This window comes from Solanum tuberosum, unplaced genomic scaffold, assembly GCF_000226075.1.
Source record: "Solanum tuberosum cultivar DM 1-3 516 R44 unplaced genomic scaffold, SolTub_3.0 scf00676, whole genome shotgun sequence".
Lineage (NCBI taxonomy): Eukaryota > Viridiplantae > Streptophyta > Magnoliopsida > Solanales > Solanaceae > Solanum > Solanum tuberosum.
Window position 1 is genome coordinate 35,498 of NW_006239593.1, and position 21,507 is coordinate 57,004.

A 21,507-nucleotide genomic window follows, 5' to 3' on the forward strand; every position below is an offset into this window, starting at 1 on the left:
GAACCATACCACATAGTTCCGGCAACAACAAAAGCTTATGAACTGCAAATCTTTTCATATCAATTTAAAAGGTATATTCATATATAATTCACCAGATCACTACGCCCATCATAATTAACGACATTAATTGCACTAATGCGGAAGACTGTGAGATATATGGTCAAAGGCTGAGATACTTTAATGTGCCGTAACAGGGATTGTGTTTTTTCAGAGCTGGTGGTAAGGTATGCCTATTTTGAAGCACCGTGTTTTATTAGCGAAGAGTTGTGTTTTACATGGTGAAAAGTAGAGAGTAAATTTTGAAATAAAATAAAAATGATCTTCAAAAAGGAATCACAACAAACAAACTAAATTTTTTGAATCAATTCGTATTGAAATTTTGACTCCAATTTCAAGCTCAAAAATTTAAATTAGTAGTTCAATGCATTTCAATTATCATGTATTTCATTTGTAATTTACTCTTCATGAAATATAAGAGAATATGAAAAGATTATTTTTTTATCGTAAGATTTGATATGGATTAATGTTATTTAGATTTCTGGTAAACATATTTACTGTCATATTTTTTGAAATTTTAATTTTAAGAGAACATTAAATAGAGATACAATAATAAATTTACCTAAATTTTTAATGAGTGGAAAATCTAAATTGGTAACAACTAAATATAAATAGAGGGATAGTTTAGTAGTATCTTTTTTACTTTTCAATTCCTTCAGTGAGTTATGATTTTTAAAATAGAATTTGAAAATAGTAAACGCAAAAAATACAAAAAGATTGTGTTACAATGCGACATATATTTTAATAAGCAAATAATTACGAAGCTGAATAAAGAAAGAAGAAACGAATTCGGAGCTTAAAGGGTAATAGTATTTTTTTTTTTTTAATCCACATTTAAAATGGGGTAACAGTAATGGAAAAGAAATCAATTGGACAAAAACGTGGGGAAGCGGTAGCAAACAAAATAGAAGAGTAATCCTCTGACCGAAGCTAGTTCTTCTCTTCCTTTTCAAATGTGTTTCGTTTGTATTTTTTAGCTATTCTATTACACTATTCTCTATATCTTGGTTAAGAAAAATGCCAACCTCGAGCAATGAAGAACAAAGGGATATTTATAGCTGAAATTAGGGCTTGTTTTTTGGGGGGAAAACAAAAGGAAACTTGATGATTTTTAAATTCAAAATTTGAATCTTTGCTTAAGGATAAGGTCGAACAACTAGAAATAGTACGCATTCCTAACGGAATTGAAAGGAGCGTCGTCCGATTTTGAGAGAAGGACGGTCGAGCAGCACGATGGAGACACCTGTTACGATTCGCGAACCTTCTCGTACAGAGAGGGCACGTCGAGAGGAGAGAGGGAGAGGGACGCGAGAGCTGGGTCGGGTTCGCGATTCTGGGCTGCGTTGGATTTGCAGATGGGTCGCGAGTTTCTAGGTTTGTTATCGCGAGGAAGAAGAGCAGTACAGGGTCAATTTTGGTGTGCTTGGTATTTGCTGGGTTCTTTTGGGAAAATAATAATTGGTAATGGGTTTCTGAAATTGAAAATGGGCTAGAGGATTGCAGTTATTTCCAAACAAAGTTAAAAGACCTAACAAAATTGAATTAGTTTTAATAAATTCGGCTATAAATTAGATAAGACGAATTAATATAAATTAATTAATGAACTTCTTAAACTTAACAAAGTGAAATAATTGATTTAATTATAAACTCTAATCCAAAACTAAAATCGTAATTTGAACTAAACTAAATTTAAAAATATATTTAAGTAAGGAATAAAATCTTTTTGAGATGATCTTGGAAATGTTTCTAAAATATACTAATTATATACAAAATTATATAAAACATATATATTATTTAAAAATTATAAAAATGATAAAATTAATTAAAAGCAACTTGCAAAATATTTTAAATTTTATAAAAACTAATTATTTCAAATCGTTTGGAATTTAATAAGTTCGATGATTAATCTATATTGTGGAGGTCCAAAATTGGGTGTCAACAATATGTATATTAAGAAAATAAAAATTTGTTACTCCATGTGTGTCTAATTACTTGTCCACTTTTGAATTGACATACCTATTAAGAAAACAATTATTAACATAGTGAGTTTACTATTTTACCTCTATTTAATTATGAAGTAGATGAATTAAACATTTAAGATTTTCAAGAATTTCTATGTTTTTCGAAATAATTAATTAAGGGTATAATATGTAAAAAAAATTATTCTTTCTTGATTTTATAAAATGGACAAGTAATTAAAGACAACTAAAAATTGAAAAATGGAGAAGTAATGAGGGAGGGAGAGAGTATTTGTTACTTTTTTTTTGAAAGGGCTGAAATCTTTATTTATTACTTTTTCTAGTTTTTTTTTTAATCCTTTAAAATATATTATTGTTACCTTTATTTCTAATATACTTTTGATCAACTAACAGCAATATCAAACAGGACAGGTGTCGAAATGGAACTTGATGAAATGAAAGTGCTTGGAAACTCCATTTGTTGTCATTTTGTGTGAAACTTAATGCACGCGTAAGTGTCAAATTTTCAGTGGAAGTGGTTGGAAACTCAATTAGTGTGGAATTCAATGCACAAATGATAAATTAAGACCAACAGGAAGCAGCTTCCGACTTTTTCATAGATTACACTACTAATCCCAATTCATGGAGACTAGTCAGTCACTTCTAAATTAGAGCATGCCTTTCTTCAGGGGACTCACAAGGAAAAAACTTATTTCCTCTGCCTCTGCAGTAAGGTGGAAGAAAGAGAAGGATTGTTATTTAAAGAATGGAAGTTCTGTGCTTCAGGAGCTTCTTGCTTTATGCGATGGAAATTGCAGAATTCCCATTCGGTACTTCAGTACCATAGAGATCGATTATGCAATTAAACACTCTACAACCAAAATGGAGCTCCGCGGTGTGGTTTTGGTTACGGGCTCCCTAGACAACCGCCCCATTTTAGTTAGGTTCAACAGATATAAATTCTTCAATATCCACCGAGATATAGCGATTACTGCTCAGATGAGTCATCTCAAGAATGTGTTGAGACTTATCAGTTGCTGTCTAGAATTTGAACAACCAGTTATGGTGTATGAATATGTTGAAGGTATATCTCTTTTCGTTCTACTTTTCAAAAAGGTTAATCTTAATAGAAAATCGCTATGTTGGGGAAATAGATTACGAGTTGCACGTGATGTCGCTTCTGCAATCGTTTTCCTTCATACTGAATTTACTACGCCTATCATCCACAGAGATATAAAGCCATCTAATGTGATAATAGATGAGAAGAGCGGCGTTGCCAAAATATTGAACTTCTCACTCTCCATATCATTACCTCCAGGGGAATTGGAGGTACGAGATGATGGTGTGTGTGGAACAGAGGGGTATATAGCTCCAGAATATAAGCACCAGTTAATTATTACTCAAAAAACTGATGTCTACAGCTTTGGGATTCTCCTCATTCAGATATTAACTGGAGTGGACGTGTACGATATTATGATAATTGTAAAAGGTACATATTCAATACCGACATTAAATTATATAGATAGAGTGAAAAATGCAACCAACCTCGTCGATCGTTATATTAAAGAGGATAATGTACTAGATATAGTGGATGCTACCATTTTAGAAGAACATGGAATTGAGATTCAACAACAATTGAAAGACTACTTGGACCTTGCTAGGAAATGCACAGCTGACAAGGGAGATGATAGACCATACATGATTCATGTCGCAAGGGAATTGTGTCGAATTGAAAAGTGTTTTCGCTCTTGGTCAAAATTAAATGTTTAGAGGTTCCAAACATTTAATGAAATTGTCAATTTGATCTTTCTTTTGCTCTATTCGGATTGATTTCTCCTTCAGTGCTTAATTAAGAAGTGAGGTAATCAATTGCTTTAATTAAATCACAAGATATGATATATGAATATTCAGAATGGTTTACAAGATTGTATCATTTTAGGTTATGTTAAATTTCATCTCTGCTAGTAAAGCATAGAATTCTCGAATTAAGATGAACTAGGCCAGGTTAACGTCCTTATAATAAATTATACTATATAATTAGGTAATAAGTGTGATCATAAATAACTTCATTAGTATTATGATTGATCTACTCTAATATCCAAATTCTTAAATTATGAAAAAACTTACAAACTGTGCAAGTCTGCACATAACATATCCATGTTGCTTAAAATTTTCCATAAAATTTGATACTTGAATTTATGTTGATTTTCTGTACATGATTTAAGCAACCATTGTGGAAGTATTGAATGTATAATGGTCTGAAGAACAGGGAGATTCAAAAGGAGATTGAGAAGAATATCTTGCGGAGCCTAATTTGGGCAATTAAATGTCTAAATAGAAAAATGGAATTCTTGGCCCATCACCGGACTGAGGATTTTCTTTCTTCAGCCGCGGAAGGCTTGGTTCTGTCGAAGAGCTAACACCCTTCCAAGTCTCCAACGTCCTCATCTAATCGTGAGCCAGAGGCTAATCTTGGTTCAACAACATTATTTAAAGATTTCTTACACTCCCTCCAAAGCATATTAAGAGCAAGCATGATGACATCATAGTATAGTTGTTTAATTAAGCAAAGAGATATAAGAATCGATACCATCACTACGCCCATCATAATTAACGACATTATTGCACTAATGCGGAAGACTGTGAGATATATGGTCAAAGGCTGAGATACTTTAATGTGCCGTAACAGGGATTGTGTTTTTTCAGAGCTGGTGGTAAGGTATGCCTATTTTGAAGCACCGTGTTTTATTAGCGAAGAGTTGTGTTTTACATGGTGAAAAGTAGAGAGTAAATTTTGAAATAAAATAAAAATGATCTTCAAAAAGGAATCACAACAAACAAACTAAATTTTTTGAATCAATTCGTATTGAAATTTTGACTCCAATTTCAAGCTCAAAAATTTAAATTAGTAGTTCAATGCATTTCAATTATCATGTATTTCATTTGTAATTTACTCTTCATGAAATATAAGAGAATATGAAAAGATTATTTTTTTATCGTAAGATTTGATATGGATTAATGTTATTTAGATTTCTGGTAAACATATTTACTGTCATATTTTTTGAAATTTTAATTTTAAGAGAACATTAAATAGAGATACAATAATAAATTTACCTAAATTTTTAATGAGTGGAAAATCTAAATTGGTAACAACTAAATATAAATAGAGGGATAGTTTAGTAGTATCTTTTTTACTTTTCAATTCCTTCAGTGAGTTATGATTTTTAAAATAGTAAACGCAAGAAATACAAAAAGATTGTGTTACAATGCGAAATATATTTTAATATGCAAATAATTACGAAGCTGAATAACGAAAGAAGAAACGAATTCGGAGCTTAAAGGGTAATAGTATTATTTTTTTTAATCCAAATTTGAAAAGGGATAAGAGTAATGGAAAAGAAATCAATTGGACAAAAGCGTGGGGCACGCCATGCGGGAGACGTCAACTTACGAAGTAGGGCGTGAGGATGATGATCACATTCACACCTTATAAGACGAGCTGGACCCCATGCCTTGTAAGGCATTACATGACAGTCGGCAGACGCCTTTCCACTTGCATGCATTCCATCCTCGAGCATTCACGGAATTTTCTATGGAAGTGCTTGGAAACTCAATTTGTGTGAAAGTCGATGCACAAATTAAGAGACCAGCAGGAAACATGTGTAATTTTCTGTGATAGTTTTTTCCACTATTTTAGCGATTATGCAAAGATAAAGCTCTTTAGATGGTCTTTTCTATTGTATAATTTTCTATTGTCCGAGATATTTCCATCTAGTACACTAATAGTGATGGATGCCTTATTGTGTATTTAATCCTAATTCATGGAGACTGTGTCACTTCTAAATTAGAGATGCCTTTCTTCAGAGGAAAAAATATTTTTTCCTCTGCCTCTGCTGAAAGGCGGGAGAAAGAGAAGGATTGTTATTTGAATAATGGAAGTTTGGTGCTTGAGGAGTTTCTTGCTTTATGCGACGGAAATTGCAAAATTCCCATCTGTTACTTTACTGCCATAGAGATCGACAATGCAATAAAACACTCTAAAAGAAAAATGGACCTTGCCAAGGGGTCTACGGTTATGGGATCGCTAGACAACCGCCTTGTTTTAGTTAGGTTCAATACATGTACATTAAACAATATCCACCGAGATATAGCAGTTACTGCTCAGATGAATCATCTCAAGAATGTGCTGAGACTTGTCGGTTGCTGTCTAGAATTTGAAGAACCAGTTCTGGTGTATGAATATGTTGAAGCTATATCTCTTTTCGATCTAATTTACAAAAAGGATAGTCAAAATATAAAATCCCCATCTTGGGGAAATCGTTTACGAGTTGCACGTGAGGTTGCTTCTACAATCGTTTTCCTCCATACTGAATTTACTACACCCATCATCCACAGAAATATAAAGCCTCACAATGTAATAATAGATCAGTACAGCGGGGTTTCCAAAATATTGAACTTCTCACTCTCCATAGCATTGCCTCCAGGGGAATTGGAGTTAGTAGATGATGTGCGTGGAACAAGTGGGTATATAGCTCCCGAATATCTCCAGCAGGGTATTATTACTCAAAAAACTGATGTCTACAGCTTTGGGATTCTTCTCTTTCAGCTATTAACCGGAAAGGACATGAACAGTATTTCTAGAAGAGTGGATTTTACAAATTCAAAAGAGAGAATAGATTTTGAAGAATACCCTATATCCAATACAGAAGAGGGTAGTGATATGAATAGACTGGATTCTGTAATTCTGGAAGAGACAATAGATTCTAAAAATCTTCCAATCAACTTTGTCGATCGTTATATTAAAGAGAGTAGTGTAATGGATATTGCGGATCCAACTATCTTAGAAGAGCATGGAATTGAGATTCAACAACAATTGACAGACTACTTGGATCTTGTTAAGAAATGCACAGCTGACAAGGGAGATGATAGACCATACATTATTCATGTCGCAAGGGAATTAGGTCGAATTGGAAAGTGTTTATGTGCCCACACTCTTGGTCAAAGTTAAATGTTTATTTTAATTTCTTAACGTATTCATATTAGATTCCAATTTAAAGGTAATTTAGTTTGTTTGTACCATCATATTTATGTTGAACAAAAAATGATATCTGCAGATAATGAAATTGCCAATTTGATCTTTATTTTGCTCTATTCAGATTGATTCATCCTTAATTTTTCGGTTTATAGAAAGAAATATGGACCGTGTTAGTTTTCCATTTGTCATTCAATTAATTTTAGAAATTAAATTCAGACAGTGCTACTGCTTGTAATTTGTCGGTTGTTCTGTATTTGTCATTTGCCATTTGGATATGTTAAATATCTACTCTTGCTAAGAAATCATAGAATTCTCAAAATAACATGAGTTATGCCAGATTCACGTCATTATAATTGATATCATTGCTATTTGCATGATTCCCATCAGGGACTCACAAGGAAAAACATTTTTTTCCTCTGCTTCTGCTGTAAGGCGGAAGAAAGAGAAGGATTGTTATTTAAAGAATGGAAGTGCGGTGCTTGAGGAGCTTCTTGCTTCATGCGATGGAAATTGCAGAATTCCCATCCGTTACTTCTCTGCCATAGTGATCAACAATGCAATAAAACACTCTAAAACCATAATATTGGACCGTGCCGATGAGTATACGGTTACGGGCTTGCTGCTGGACAACCGCCCTGTTTTAGTTTGACAAAGTTGGAAACAAGAGTGCTGAAATAAGCTGGAGTTCTTCATTAACTCAGTGAGAAGAAGAAGAAGAAAGGAAATTAGATAGTTAAACTAGTCTGACAATTCTAACAAACTTAACTAACTTCCCAATTCTAACTACTTTATATTGGTTTTGGAACATTTTAATATTCTTATTAAAATTATGTTGAAGTGGCTTATCCAATTCCTTGGGTATCATACGTGTAAGAAGTCATGCATGATAGCTAATTACTCGTCATAGTGCATTACTTTTGTCCGTTGAATTTTGGCTTAGTTGTTATTCTACAATGTTGATAAATTTTGCTAGAACCTTGGGTTATTTTTTGTTGGCCGTTGTGTTATTCTGTTAGAACAAGTAGTGGGCAACTATGACCATTACTCCTCCATATTGAAATCTCATTATTCTTCCTCCATTATGCCTTGTAAACTATGCAACCTCTAGGCCATTTATCTTTTCTATTTACTATCCCATTATCTTCCTATTCATTACTAGAAAGACATCTCATCTATAAATAATGGTGGTCTTCATTTGGTTTAGACACACAAGAAAATAGAGAGTGCATAAAGTTAGTCAAAAAAGAGAGTTCTTATTAGTTGAAGGGAGGTGTTCTTTTTGTGGAGTTTTGGACTCATCTCTTGTCCAGAGTTGTTGAGTTATATTTTGTGATTAGGTTGTTGTATCTTGGAGGGGACAAGTCAAGAAGGACTACTATTGGACCGGTGTAAAACATTTGTTGTAGTGGATTTGAATCTCCTTAAAGAGAGCGAGATATCCGTCCCTCAACTTGAAGAGATTATTGTTTCTTCGTTTTATTTTCAATTGTAATTTTGTATTTTTGTTATTTTGTAATTTTGTAATTTTTCACTAACACTTTAACTACCTTGACTTTACTCACTAATTCTATCGCCCCTCAAGTTGGAGGAGGTGCAATAAGTACAAACAACTTGCTTTGAATTGTTGAATGCTGGACTCCAGTCAAGGCCTTGGTAAAAATGTATGCTTGATGTGAATGTGTGGAAATATGATGAAGTGCAATTAATCCTTGTTGAAGTTTGTCCCTAACAAAATGGCAATCCACTTATATGTGTTTTGTTGGATCAACAATAGTTGGAAGACTACTTGGATCTTGTTAAGAAATGCATAGCTGACAAGGGAGATGATAGATCATATATGATTCATGTCTCAAGGGAATTATGTCGAATTGAAGAGTGTTTATGTGCCCTCTCTCTTGGTCAAAATTAAATATTTAGAGGTATTCATATTAGGTTCCAATTTCAAGGAAATTTATCCGTAGTTTTGTATTTGTCATTTGCCGGCCATTTGGATATGTTAAATTTCTTCTTTGCTAGGAAAGCATAGAATTCTCGAATTAACAAGAGCAAGGCCTGCAGGTTCACGTCATTATAATTGATGTTATTGTACGTTTATTAATTAAAACAAAATAGGAAATAGTGTGTTCGGTCACTACAATGAATAAATAAATTATTAATTGCCGTAACAGTTATGGAAAAAAAAAACTGAGGCTTGATACACCACATAAAGTTTTGTGTTTCATTAGCTAAATCCAAAAATCAAATATTAATTGATAGGACAACGACATTAGGGCATAATGGAACTTGATAAACAATTGCAATGAAAGTACTTGGAAACTCAATTTGTATGGAATTGAATGCACAAATTAAGACCAGAAGGAAGCTTCTTCCGACTTGTTAACTACTAGCTAGTGATGGATGCCTTATTGGGTTTAATCCCAATTCTAAATTAGAGCAAGCAAATAATGTCTTTCTTCAAGGGACTACTACTCGCAAAGAAAAAACTTTTTTCCTCTGCAAAGGCAGAAGACAGAGTGTTGGAATGTATGCGTCCACCAGTGATCACAGATCAGGTCCCTCTACAGAATTAAAGTGCAGAAAGTAAATAGCACAATGTAAAACAGGCACAAGAATTTTACGTGAAAATCTCCTTGCTCAAGGGAGTAAAACCACGACCTGCCACACAGGATTTTCCAATTGTTTTCACTAATCTTCTCAAGCAAAAGTGAAACATAGATTACAACCACAACAGTGAGAGATTAACACCCTAATCCCACATTAAGTAATACTCCTATTACTTAAACGAGCCAAAGCAATAATCCTATTGCCCACTACACCAACTAACTTTAGTTGATCTAGACTTTAAGAACCCCCAAGACTAACTCTAGCCACCAACTCCGATCTCCATTACAAGAGCTTAAACGAGCAGCAACTTTGTTGCACCACACATCAACTAACTCTAATTGACCCTCCTAGGCAACTCTACCCAAGAGAACATCAAAACAATGATGTAAAAAGGCTTGACTAAAACAAGATGATTCGACTAACTAACTCTAGTTAATACGACTCAAACTAAATACTTTGACAGGCACTGAACTACTATCCTTTATAACTTAGGAGTATATTTACAATTTAAGCACATAAGATACAAAGCTCAAAATACAACAAAGACTCTTCAACACTCTATCAGGTCCCTTTGTTGAGTTGAACAGTGTTCTTCCTTGAAGATGGTCTTCTCTTTGTAAGCTTATGAATTTCAGAAATTCAAATCTTTGTTTGTCAAATCTTGAGTTTGTGTTTTGTAGAAGAGACTATATCAAAAGGACACAAACTCCTTGGGAAGACACCGTTGGCTGAGAGCCTGCTGTTCTGAAAAGTTGTGCACCAACCATGTCAGATGTTACAGCTTTTAGACAGCTGTCGTTTGACTTTTCACATACGCAGTCTTTTCGGGACCAGGTCCCTTGCAGTGTTTTCTTTGTGAGTTCTTGAAAAGACTTGCTGGCTCTTGAATGAATAATGTTGTTTGTTTATTGTTGTATATATCATTCATCAACAAGAGTTTTGACCACTAAAACAAACAACCTCGTCCACGCTTCCTATTGGTGAAGTACACTGTACTTCTCACAAACCAACCTGACAAGACGGCTTTATAGTTGTACCCCATTTTGAATTTGGACGAGAGTACTCTGTTAGGGACCGGGTCCCTGCATTTGTGGAGATCATCAAAACATCTTGAATATAACACATAGAATGGTTGTTAATTTAAGAATGGAAGTTTTGTGCTTGATGAGCTTCTTGCTTTATGCGACGGAAATTGCAGAATTCCCAGCCGTTACTACACTGCCATAGAGATCCACAATGCAATTAGACACTCTAAAACCACAATAATGGAGCTTGCCGATGAGCAGTGGCGAATTTAGAGCCAAAAAATAGGGCACCAGCACCCGTGGTCTCTTTGTAAAATTAGATATTTTATATATATATATATATATATATTCTAAGATTTGTATAATATTATATTTTGGCACCCATATTACAAGAAATCTAAATGGTCCACATGGTTAAATGTTGAGCTTTTGACCTTGAGGATTAAGGATCAATTCCCACTTCAATACATTTTACTTGGTACACCCATGTTCGAAAAATCCTAGATTCGCCTCTGCCGATGAGTGTATGGTTACGGGATCGCTAGACAACCGCCCCGTTTTAGTTAGGTTCAGTACATATTCATTCAACAATATCCACCGAGATATAGTGATTACTGCTCAGATGAGTCATCTGAAGAATGTGTTGAGACTTGTCGGTTGCTGTCTAGAATTTGAACAACCAGTTATGGTGTATGAATATGTTGAAGCTATATCTCTTTTCGATCTACTTTACAAAAAGGATAATGGTGATGATCAAAATAGTAAATCGCTATCTTGGGGAAATCGATTACGAGTTGCATGTGAGGTTTCTTCTGCAATAGTTTTCTTGCATACTGAATTTACTACGCCCATCATCCACAGAAATATAAAGCCACACAATGTGATAGTTGATCAGAAGAGTGGCGTTGCTAAAATATTGAACTTCACACTCTCCATGTCATTGCTATTAGAGAATATAATAAGGAGATTGCAAACAGTTGAGTTGGAACAGACTACTGGAGCAAGTCAGCTGTGTGGTCACCGTTAGTCAGTTAACTTGGCGTTAGATTTAACGTGAAAGTTAGTTAGAAGGTTGTTAGCAGTAGAAGATATTTTCCATTGTATTTAGGTCAGTTAGTGTGTGTATATATTACAATGTATTCATTAGCTTAGAGTAGTTTTGTAAGTTTTGATTGTGGAGTTGTGTACAGAGTTTTATACTCTTTTGATATGGAATGAAGAGATCAGTTTTCCCAATAGTTCATCTCTGAATGTGTGATCCTTGAGCAGTTTAACAGTAGCCACATCTGCAGTAGTGGTATCAACACTAGTTAACCAAGCCTCAACACTGGGAGAAATGACTTGTATGTTTCTCCGGGCAGCCTCCGCTTCTTGCTTCACCTCATTTCTGATTATATCCAGTTTATCAGATTCTTTATCCAGAGATTTGATGTTTCTATTGTAGTAAATGAGCTACCCAACATTATTGATCATGAAATTTGAGAATTTTTCCACAACTTTAGATAGGAAATCCATAGCTATGATTTGCCTTGGTATGGTCCGATCTGAAGGAACAATTTGATAAGGTGAACATGTCTAGAGTTTTTCATCTTCACAAAGCCATCGTCACGCTCACTCAAGGTACTTCCCCTGTTTCTGTATATTACTCGAGATTAAAAGACCTATGGGATGAGTTTGAATCGATAGTGCCTTCTTCTTCCTGTGAATGTACAAAATCGAAGGAATATGTGGATAGTATGGGTAGGCAACAATTGCTGCAATTCCTCATGGGATTAAATGATAGTTATGGTCAGGCTAGAAGCCAGATCCTTATGATGAATCCACCACCTAGTGTGAATCAGTGTTGTGCTATGATTGTGCAAGATGAGAGTCAAAGATCATTGAGTGGTGATTGTTATGGAGGAGGGGAAAGCATCGATCCCACTGCCTTACTCACTAGTAAATCTGGTGGTTACACCTTTGGAGGACCAGGTTCCAGAGGTAGGGGAGGAAGAGGTTATGGACAGGTTCAACGACATGGTCCTTATTGCAATCATTGTGATATGAAAGGACACACTAGGGACGATTGTAACAAACTGAAACATTGCACTCACTGTAATATGCAAGGTCACACCAAGGAAATTTGTTTTCAGTTGATTGGTTATCCTCCAGATTGGAAAGGGAAGAAAAGGGTTAACATGGCACAAACATCACATAGACTTCAAGATGAAGGCATGAGAGATAATTGTTATCATACTCCACAGATGCAAGCATTGCAGAGGCCTGGAGGTGCAAGTAATGGAGATGGACCTGTTCCTTACTTCACACCAAATCAGTACAATCAAATATTGCAGATGATAAATAAATCCAACACAAATGAGTCTAGTGCAAATATGGCAGGTATATTTGCAGGTACTTCTTCTTGTAATGATGTTGTTAGATGTTGTTTCAATTGGATAGTAGATAGTGGGGCAACCAATCATATGGTTAGTTCTAAAACACTACTGAATCGTGGTTCGACAGTGAATCCAGGAAAAGTTCAAATAGCTACAGGTGACTCAACAACTATTACACACTCAGGAAGTTCTCAACTAACAGAAGGTGAAGTTATTGAGGATGTACTTTGTGTGCCAGAATTTAAATTTAATCTCTTATCAGTGTCTAAGTTGACTAGGGAGTTGAATTGTTGTGTTGTATTTTTCCCTGATTTCTTTATCCTTCAGGATCTCTTCACTGGGAAAGTGAAGGAGATTGGTAAAGAGGAAGATGGATTATATCTGCTGAGGCCTCGAAATCCAGTTCAAACACAACAAGGAGCAAGTTCATTAGTAGCAGCAAAAGGATGTGAGAATGATGTCACTTGGCATAAGAGATTAGGGCATGTGCCTATGAATGTGATTAGAAAAATTAGTATGCTTAAGTTCAATAAGAGTCCAACTATGACTCATTGTGATGTATGTCCACTAGCTCGACAAATCAGATTGCCTTTTAGATCATGCAGTAGTAGAAGCACTAGATGTTTTGATTTGGTTCATTTGGATGTATGGGGACCTTATAAAGCAACCACATATAATAACATGAAGTTTTTTCTTACATTGGTTGATGATCATTCGAGATGGACTTGGGTATTTTTACTACATCTTAAATCAGATGTTTCCACAGTGCTAAAATAGTTTGTCCTGATGATTAGAATACAATTTAATTTGCAAATTAAAATGGTTAGATCAGACAATGGAGGAGAGTTCTTTAACTCTCAATGTGCTGAATTATTCAAGAGTCATGGGATTATACATCAAAGTTCATGTCCACACACTCCTCAGCAGAATGGTGTGGTAGAAAGGAAGCACCGACACATCCTTGAAACAGCTAGAGCAATCAGGTTCCAGGGACACTTACCTATCAAATTCTGGGGAGAGTGCATATTAGCAGCTGTACACATCATAAATAGAATTCCTCTATCTGTATTACATAATGTCTCTTCTTTTGAAGTAATGTTTGGGAAACAACCTGATTTATCTTATATGAGGATCATAGGGTGTTTATGCCATGCCACTATTCCACATAAGGTAGACAAATTTGGTCCAAGGTCTACAAGATCTGTTTTGATGGGATATGGTATAACACAAAAAGGATATAGGTTATATGATCTTGAACATAAAACATTTTTTATCAGTAGGGACGTGACCTTTGTTGAAACAATTTTTCCTTTTCAAGCTCACCCCACAGATGCTTTGCAGAATAGTGTTATCATGCCATCAAGTTTTATGGATGATGAAACAGATATGGTGCTTGATTCTCCAATTGTAGAGAATAGGAGTGAAGTTGTTGCAGTTACACCAAATGCACTAGAGATTGACACATCACATCAGGTGGTTCATCCTGGAGACACAACACATGTACCTGTTCTTGGAGACACACCACAGCAGGTACAAAGAAGATCAACCAGAACCAGCAAGGCTCCAATTTGGCAAAAGGATTTTGTGACCTCAAAGAAATCCAATCAGTCTAATTGTCTTTACTCTATTGTAGACAGTGTTGATTACAATTGTCTTTCAAAGTCCTATCAATGTTGCATTGCCAATTCTTCAATGGAAACTGAACCAAGTACATATCACCAGGCTAAGAATGATGATAGATGGGTTCAAGCCATGAAGGAGGAGATCAAGGCCTTGGAAGAGAACAAGACTTGGAAACTAGTTGCATTGCCTCTTGGAAAAAGGGCCATTGGATGTAAATGGGTGTATAAAATCAAGTACAAAGCTGATGGACAGATTGAAAGGTTTAAGGCCAGGCTGGTGGCCAAGGGTTACAACCAGAAAGAGGGACTGGATTATCAGGAGACTTTTTCTCCTGTTGTTAAAATGGTCACAGTGAGGACAGTCCTATCTATTGCTGCATCAAAGGGTTGGAACATTCAGCAAATGGATGTTTACAATGCTTTTTTGCAAGGAGATCTGATGGAAGAGGTGTACATGCAACTACCTCAGGGATTTCAACAAAATAAGGAGGAAGAAGGTCTGGTCTGTAGATTAGTTAAGTCACTTTATGGACTAAAACAGGCACTTTAGGTCTAACCAAAGGCCAAAGCCATGATGATTTGAAAATGCATACTTCTTTTTAAGCTCGTTAGTTTACGTATGAGGAAATATATACTTGGCTTAAATGTGGAAACATTAGAACTGTCTCCAAGTTTTGAATATTTTTTTTAACCCGGCCCACAGCTGCTCCCCTTTGAGTGTAAATCACAAGCTAAACTTCGTTTTTTGTAAAATATCCTGTAAATTAACCACAAAACAAAGATAACTTTACTGCCCCTAATATTTGCTACAAAAAACTGGAGGCATAAACTTTTGTGTTTCATTAGCTAAATCCAAAAACCAAATATTAATTGATAGGACAACGACATTAGGGCATAATGGAACTTGATAAACAATTGCAATGGAAGTACTTGGAAACTCAATTTGTATGGAATTGAATGCACAAATTAAGACCAGCAGGAATCTTCTTCCGACTTGTTAACTACTACTGATATGCCTTATTGGAGTTAATCCCAATTCATGGATACTAGTCACTTCTAAATTAGAGCAAGTAAATAATGTCTTTCTTCAAGGGACTACTACTCGCAAGTAAAAAACTTTTTTCCTCTGCCTCTGCTGAAAGGCGGAAGAAAGAGCATGATTGTTATTTAAAGAATGGAAGTGCCGTACTTGAGGAGCTTCTTGCTTTATGCGACGGAAATTGCAGAATTCCCATCCGTTACTTCACTGCCATAGCGATACAGAATGCAATTAGACACTCTTAAACCACAATAATGGAGCTTGCCAATGAGTCTACGGTTACAGGATCGCTAGACAACCGCCCCGTTTTAGTTAGGTTCAATACATGTTCATTCAGCAATATCCACCGAGATATAGCGATTACTGCTCAGATGAGTCATCTGAAGAATGTGTTGAGACTTGTCGGTTGCTGTCTAGAATTTGAAGAACCAGTTATGGTGTCTGAATATGTTGAAGCTATATCTCTTTTCGATTTACTTTACAAAAAGGATAATGGTGATGATCAAAATAGTAAATCACTATGTTGGGGAAATCGATTACGAGTTGCATGTGAGGTTGCTTCTGCAATAGTTTTCCTACATACTGAATTTACTACGCCCATCATCCACAGAAATATAAAGCAACACAATGTGATAGTTGATCAGAAGAGTGGCATTGCTAAAATATTGAACTTCACACTCTCCATATCATTGCCTCCAGGGAAATTGGAGTTACTAGATGATGGTGCGCTCGGAACACTCGGGTATACAGCTCCAGAATATATCCACCAGTTTATTATTACTCAAAAAACTGATGTCTACAGCTTTGGGGTTCTTCTCTTTCAACTATTAACAGGAAAAACAGTGTACGATACTATGGGTAGAGTGAATTCTAAAAATTCAAAAGAAACAACAGATTTTAAAAATCTTCCAACCAGTTACTTTGTTGATAGTAATATTAAAGAAGGTAATGTAATGGATATAGCGGATCCTACTATCTTAGAGGAGCATGGAATTGAGATTCAACAACAACTGGAAGATTACTTGGATCTTGTTAAGAAATGCACAGCTGACCAGGGAGATGATAGACCATACATGATTCATGTCGCAAGAGAATTATACCAAATTGAAAAGTGTTTCGGAGCCCTTGCTCTTGGTCTAGGGAACCGGAGAAATTGGAGTTGATTCACACTGGAGGGGAGCCGATCCCATTTTGAAGCAGTGTTACTTTATCTACCCGGCTCCCCTCTAGTGTGTAGCTCCTGGGAACCGGAGGTGATATACACGGAAGGGGAGCCGGGTCCTTAGTTTATTAGGAAAGACTTGTGTTTAACACAGTGAAAAGTAAAGAGTGAAATTTAACATATATGTTGTGAAAAAAATATAAAGTAAATTCCTTATTAATGAGGCTGCCACGTAATCAATATAAAAACTCAAAACCCCTATAATCCCTCAATAGAAAATCTGATCTTCAAAAAGGAAATTTTGACTCCATTTCAGGCTTAAAAATTTAAGAGAGTAGTTACATGCATTTCAATTATAATATATTTCATTAATAATTTAGTCTTCATGGAATATAATGGAATATGAAAAGATTGTTTTTTAATTTCACTTTGCAACATTTAATATAAATTAATGTTGATTTATTTTTTAAATCAATTAATGTTGATTTAATTTTCAATAAACATATTTATCATTTGTTGAAAGTTTGACTTTAAGACAATATTAGATAGGGGTACAATAGTAAACTTACTTAATTTTTTAATGAGTGTGAAATCTAAATTGGTGACAACTAGTGTCGGTAAAATGAGCCCATATTTTGGTGACCTGTCCAACCCGCCCATATCTTCATGGGTTGGGTGAGTGATTTTTCAGATGGGTAAAATATGGATTTAAACTCATATTCGACCCATAGAAATATGAATATTCATGGGTAAAATATGATTAGCTAAAAAGCTTTCAACTTTTATCCACTAAAATTCATGATATCACCAAAAGTGTTGCAACTTTTCTTCTTTTTGCGATCTAACTAGTGAATTCAATCGCGCGATCATAAAAATTAAAATTAAATTGAAATAATTTATTCTAAAAGTATAATTGAAATAGAAAATTTCAAGTTATGTATACACAAAAAAAAAAAAGTAATAATTATAAGTTTGTTTAAAGTATCAAAAATATATTGTCAGTGACATCTTATCTAAAAATTAATGGAGCCTTAACTTACAAAGTAAGGCATTATATGGCAGACGCGTTTCCAATTGCATGAATTCCATCTTGTGACCCCCACTGTTATGACTTATGCCTCCCCCATCGTTATCACCCATTCATGGAATTTTCAATCAAAGTGCTTGCAAATTCAATTTTGTGTGGAATTGAATCCACAAATTAAGACCAGCAGGAAACTTCTTCTAACTTGTTCATACATTACTTACAGTACTACTGATATGCTTTATTTCAATCCCAATTCATCATCCAAACGATTAGTCACTTCAAAATTAGAGCAAAGAAAAATGCCTTTCTTCATGGGACTCAAAAGGAAAATACTTTTTTCCTCTGCCTCTGCAGCAAGGCGGAAGAAAGAGAAAGATTGTTATTTGAAGAATGGAAGTTGCGTACTTGAGGAGCTTCTTGCTTTATGCGACGGAAATTGCAGAATTCCCATCCGTTACTTCACTGCCACTGAGATCCACAATGCAATTAAACATTCTAAAACCAAAATGGACCTTGCCATGGTGTCGATGGTTACGGGATCACTTGACAACCGCCTTGTTTTAGTTAGGTTCAATACATGTACAACATTCAATATCCACAGAGATGTAGCAATTACTGCTCAGATGAGTCATCTGAAGAATGTGTTGAGACTTGTCGGTTGCTGTCTAGAATTTGAACAGCCAGTGATGGTGTATGAACATGTTGAAGCTATATCTCTTTTCGATCTACTTTTCAAAAAGGATAATCTTAATAGAAAATCTCTATTATGTTGGGGAAATAGATTACGAGTTGCACGTGAGGTTGCTTCTGCAATAGTTTTCCTGCATACTGAATTTACTACGCCCATCATCCACAGAAATATAAAGCCTCACAATGTGATAATAGATCAGAACAGCGGCACTGCCAAAATATTGAACTTCGCACTCTCCATATCATTGCCTCCAGGGGAATTGGAGTTACTAGATCATAATGGTGTGCGTGGAACAGTTGGGTATATAGCTCCAGAATATAAGCACCAGTTGATTATTACTCAAAAAACTGATGTCTACAGCTTTGGGATTCTTCTCTTTCAGCTATTTACCGGAAAGAAAGTGTACGATATTATGAAAAGAGTGGATTCAAAAGAGAGAATAGATTTTGAATTAGACGCTAAATCCAATACTGAAGAGGATAATCCTATGGATAGAGTGGATTCGACAATAGATTCTAAAACTCTTCCAATCAACTTTGTGGATCGTTATATTAATGAGAGTAATGTAATGGATATTACGGATCCAGCTATCTTAGAAGAGCATGGAATTGAGATTCAACAACAATTGAAAGACTGCTTGAATCTTATTAAGAAATGCACAGCTGATAAGGGAGATGATAGACCATACATTATTCATGTTGCAAGGGAATTAGGTCGAATTGACAAGTGTTTCTGTGCCCTCAGTACACTTGGTCAAAATTAAATGTTTATTTTAATTCCTCAACGTATTCATATTAGGTTCCAACTTAAAGGTAATTCAGTTTATTTGTACAATCATAGTATTTATGTTGAACAAAAAATGATATCCGCAGATAATGAATTTTTATTTTTTTTTAAGCCTAAAGTTTGAGACTTAAACAGAGCAAAAAGAAAAGTCAAAATCTAAAGAGACAAAACAATATCTTAGTTAGCAGCAGTACTTTCCTAAAAAATCACGGAGGGAGATGAAGAGGCGTATAGGCATCGGCAACAGCGTCATCTTCAGTTAATCCAATTCCTCTGCAAAGCTCTGCTACCTCGCATAAACAAGGAATCTCACAAGTCTTTAAGCTCCATGAGGTGAAGTTCAACTACTTCACTCTCTTGAAATACTTTCTTATGGGCTACACTTTGTAGTACAAATTATTGTTCATGAGTACGTTTGCTGCCAAATCGATCGTCTTGAGCAATTAGGATCTGGATAATGTAGACCAAACCTCGTGTAAAATTAGTTTTCCTTTTATAAATATGAATCCGGTGGATTGAAATCAAATGATTTAATACCACCACCAAAATCCAAATCCACAAAAAGATTAAATGGGATCAGGTTAGTTTTGCATTTGTCATTGAGAAATTAAATTAAGACAATGACACTGCTTGTAATTGTCGGTAGTTTTGTATTTGTCATTTGCCATTTGAATATGTTAAATATCTTCTCTGCTAAGAAATCATAGAATTCTCAAATTAACATGAGCTAGGCCAGATTCACGTCATTATAATAGATGTTATTGTACGTATATTATCGCATGATTTCAGTTTTAATCCTTGTGTTATTTGACTATGCACATTTAACATTCAATTATTTGAAGTGTGTGAATTTGGTCCTTAAAGTTAACAAAAGTTAACTATTTAACAAAATGTTTATTTGAAAATATATAAAAATAAAATAACAGGTTAGTGATGTTAAATGCTTGAACAATTATGTATATAAATTTAACTCATTTGTTTCTCTATTTGCTCTGTTTTTTTTTATTTATTAGCAACTTATTCTTCTTGTCTTTTTCAATGGTTACTGATCAAGGTTAAATATGATTATATTTGAAAGGGTTTAGTAGGTGGACATGCTCCTTAAGGCTATTAATATTCAATGATGTCCTAAAAAATTTAACATTTTGTTTTTACTACATTTAATTTTTTCTCATACACATAATTCTTCAAGCTTTTAGAATCACCAACCCTTTAATTTATTTTATTTTATATATTTTAAAATAATCATTTTGTTAAATAATAAACTTTTGTTAACTTCAAGGACTAAAACCCCACACTATAAATAATTAAAGGTCAAATGTACACCGTCAAATAACAAACGAATTAAAACTGGAAGTATGCAATAATACAGAGATTAATATCACTATTTTCCAAAATTAATTAATTTAAAAATATTAAATTTGGAAGGGAAGGATAAAAATGTCAAAATGAAAATCAGTTTATTGTGTCAAAAGCCATTTGGGCCAAAAGAATTTATCCATATTTCATTTTAGGTGAATTTTTGGAGTTTTTTTCATTACTCAAAATAATGAAATTGTTCAAAGTTTTATTTATCTTCTAAAAAATTGGGGTTAGGGGATCGGAAGGGGAAATGGGAAGGGGATAATAGCGTGGGGAATCGAATCCTCACAAACAAGGTGGGAGTATACGTAACCAACAACGGAGTTACTAAGATTTTCATAAGTTTAAGATGGATGTTGAATTATTTTTTTCATATTTGCTCTTTTCTTTTTAATGAAGTTTGATATTTCGTAGGAAATAAAATTTACTCCCTGTGTCTCTAATTACTTGTCCAATTTTCATTTTTACTTGTCCATTTTGACATATCAAGAAAGGATAAAAAAAATATTTACCAATTATACCCTCAATTAATTGATTTTGGAAAATGTAGAACTTCTTGAAGATTTTAAGTTTTTATTCATCCACTTCATAATTAATAAGGGTAAAACGGTAAACTCACTATGTCAATTATTTGTTTTCTTAATAGGTGTGTCAATTTCAAAAGTGGACAAGTAATTAGGGATAAAAGAAGTTCTACTTACTACAAAGTTATATTTATAATTTCTCAAGGAAAATAGTGAAAAATATAGTTTAAATTATGCATT

General features: G+C 34.5%; 5 protein-coding genes across 5 annotated transcripts; all 5 read left to right on the forward strand.

The window, feature by feature from the left end:
* The first annotated feature begins 2,631 nt into the window (after positions 1–2,631).
* On the forward strand, positions 2,632–9,045 carry LOC102595105 (non-functional pseudokinase ZED1-like). Its single transcript, XM_015305063.1, has 2 exons — positions 2,632–3,787; positions 8,983–9,045. The coding sequence occupies exon 1, from the start codon at positions 2,691–2,693 to the stop codon at positions 3,783–3,785; it is 1,095 nt and encodes a 364-aa protein (XP_015160549.1). The 5' UTR covers positions 2,632–2,690; the 3' UTR covers positions 3,786–3,787; positions 8,983–9,045.
* On the forward strand, positions 5,866–7,699 carry LOC102597846 (non-functional pseudokinase ZED1-like). Its single transcript, XM_006366687.2, has 2 exons — positions 5,866–6,989; positions 7,438–7,699. Exons 1-2 carry the CDS (start codon positions 5,866–5,868, stop codon positions 7,697–7,699), a joined length of 1,386 nt encoding a protein of 461 aa, XP_006366749.2.
* A 2,160-nt stretch (positions 9,046–11,205) lies between the features above and the next one.
* LOC107058860 (non-functional pseudokinase ZED1-like) lies at positions 11,206–11,706 on the forward strand. The gene has a single exon (XM_015305055.1). The coding sequence runs from the start codon at positions 11,206–11,208 to the stop codon at positions 11,704–11,706; it is 501 nt and encodes a 166-aa protein (XP_015160541.1).
* A 4,263-nt stretch (positions 11,707–15,969) lies between these two features.
* On the forward strand, positions 15,970–16,878 carry LOC107058861 (putative wall-associated receptor kinase-like 16). Its single transcript, XM_015305056.1, has one exon. The coding sequence runs from the start codon at positions 15,970–15,972 to the stop codon at positions 16,876–16,878; it is 909 nt and encodes a 302-aa protein (XP_015160542.1).
* Positions 16,879–18,203: 1,325 nt separating this feature from the next.
* LOC102598154 (non-functional pseudokinase ZED1-like) lies at positions 18,204–19,358 on the forward strand. The gene has a single exon (XM_015305057.1). It carries the CDS (start codon positions 18,204–18,206, stop codon positions 19,356–19,358), a length of 1,155 nt encoding a protein of 384 aa, XP_015160543.1.
* Positions 19,359–21,507: the final 2,149 nt, after the last annotated feature.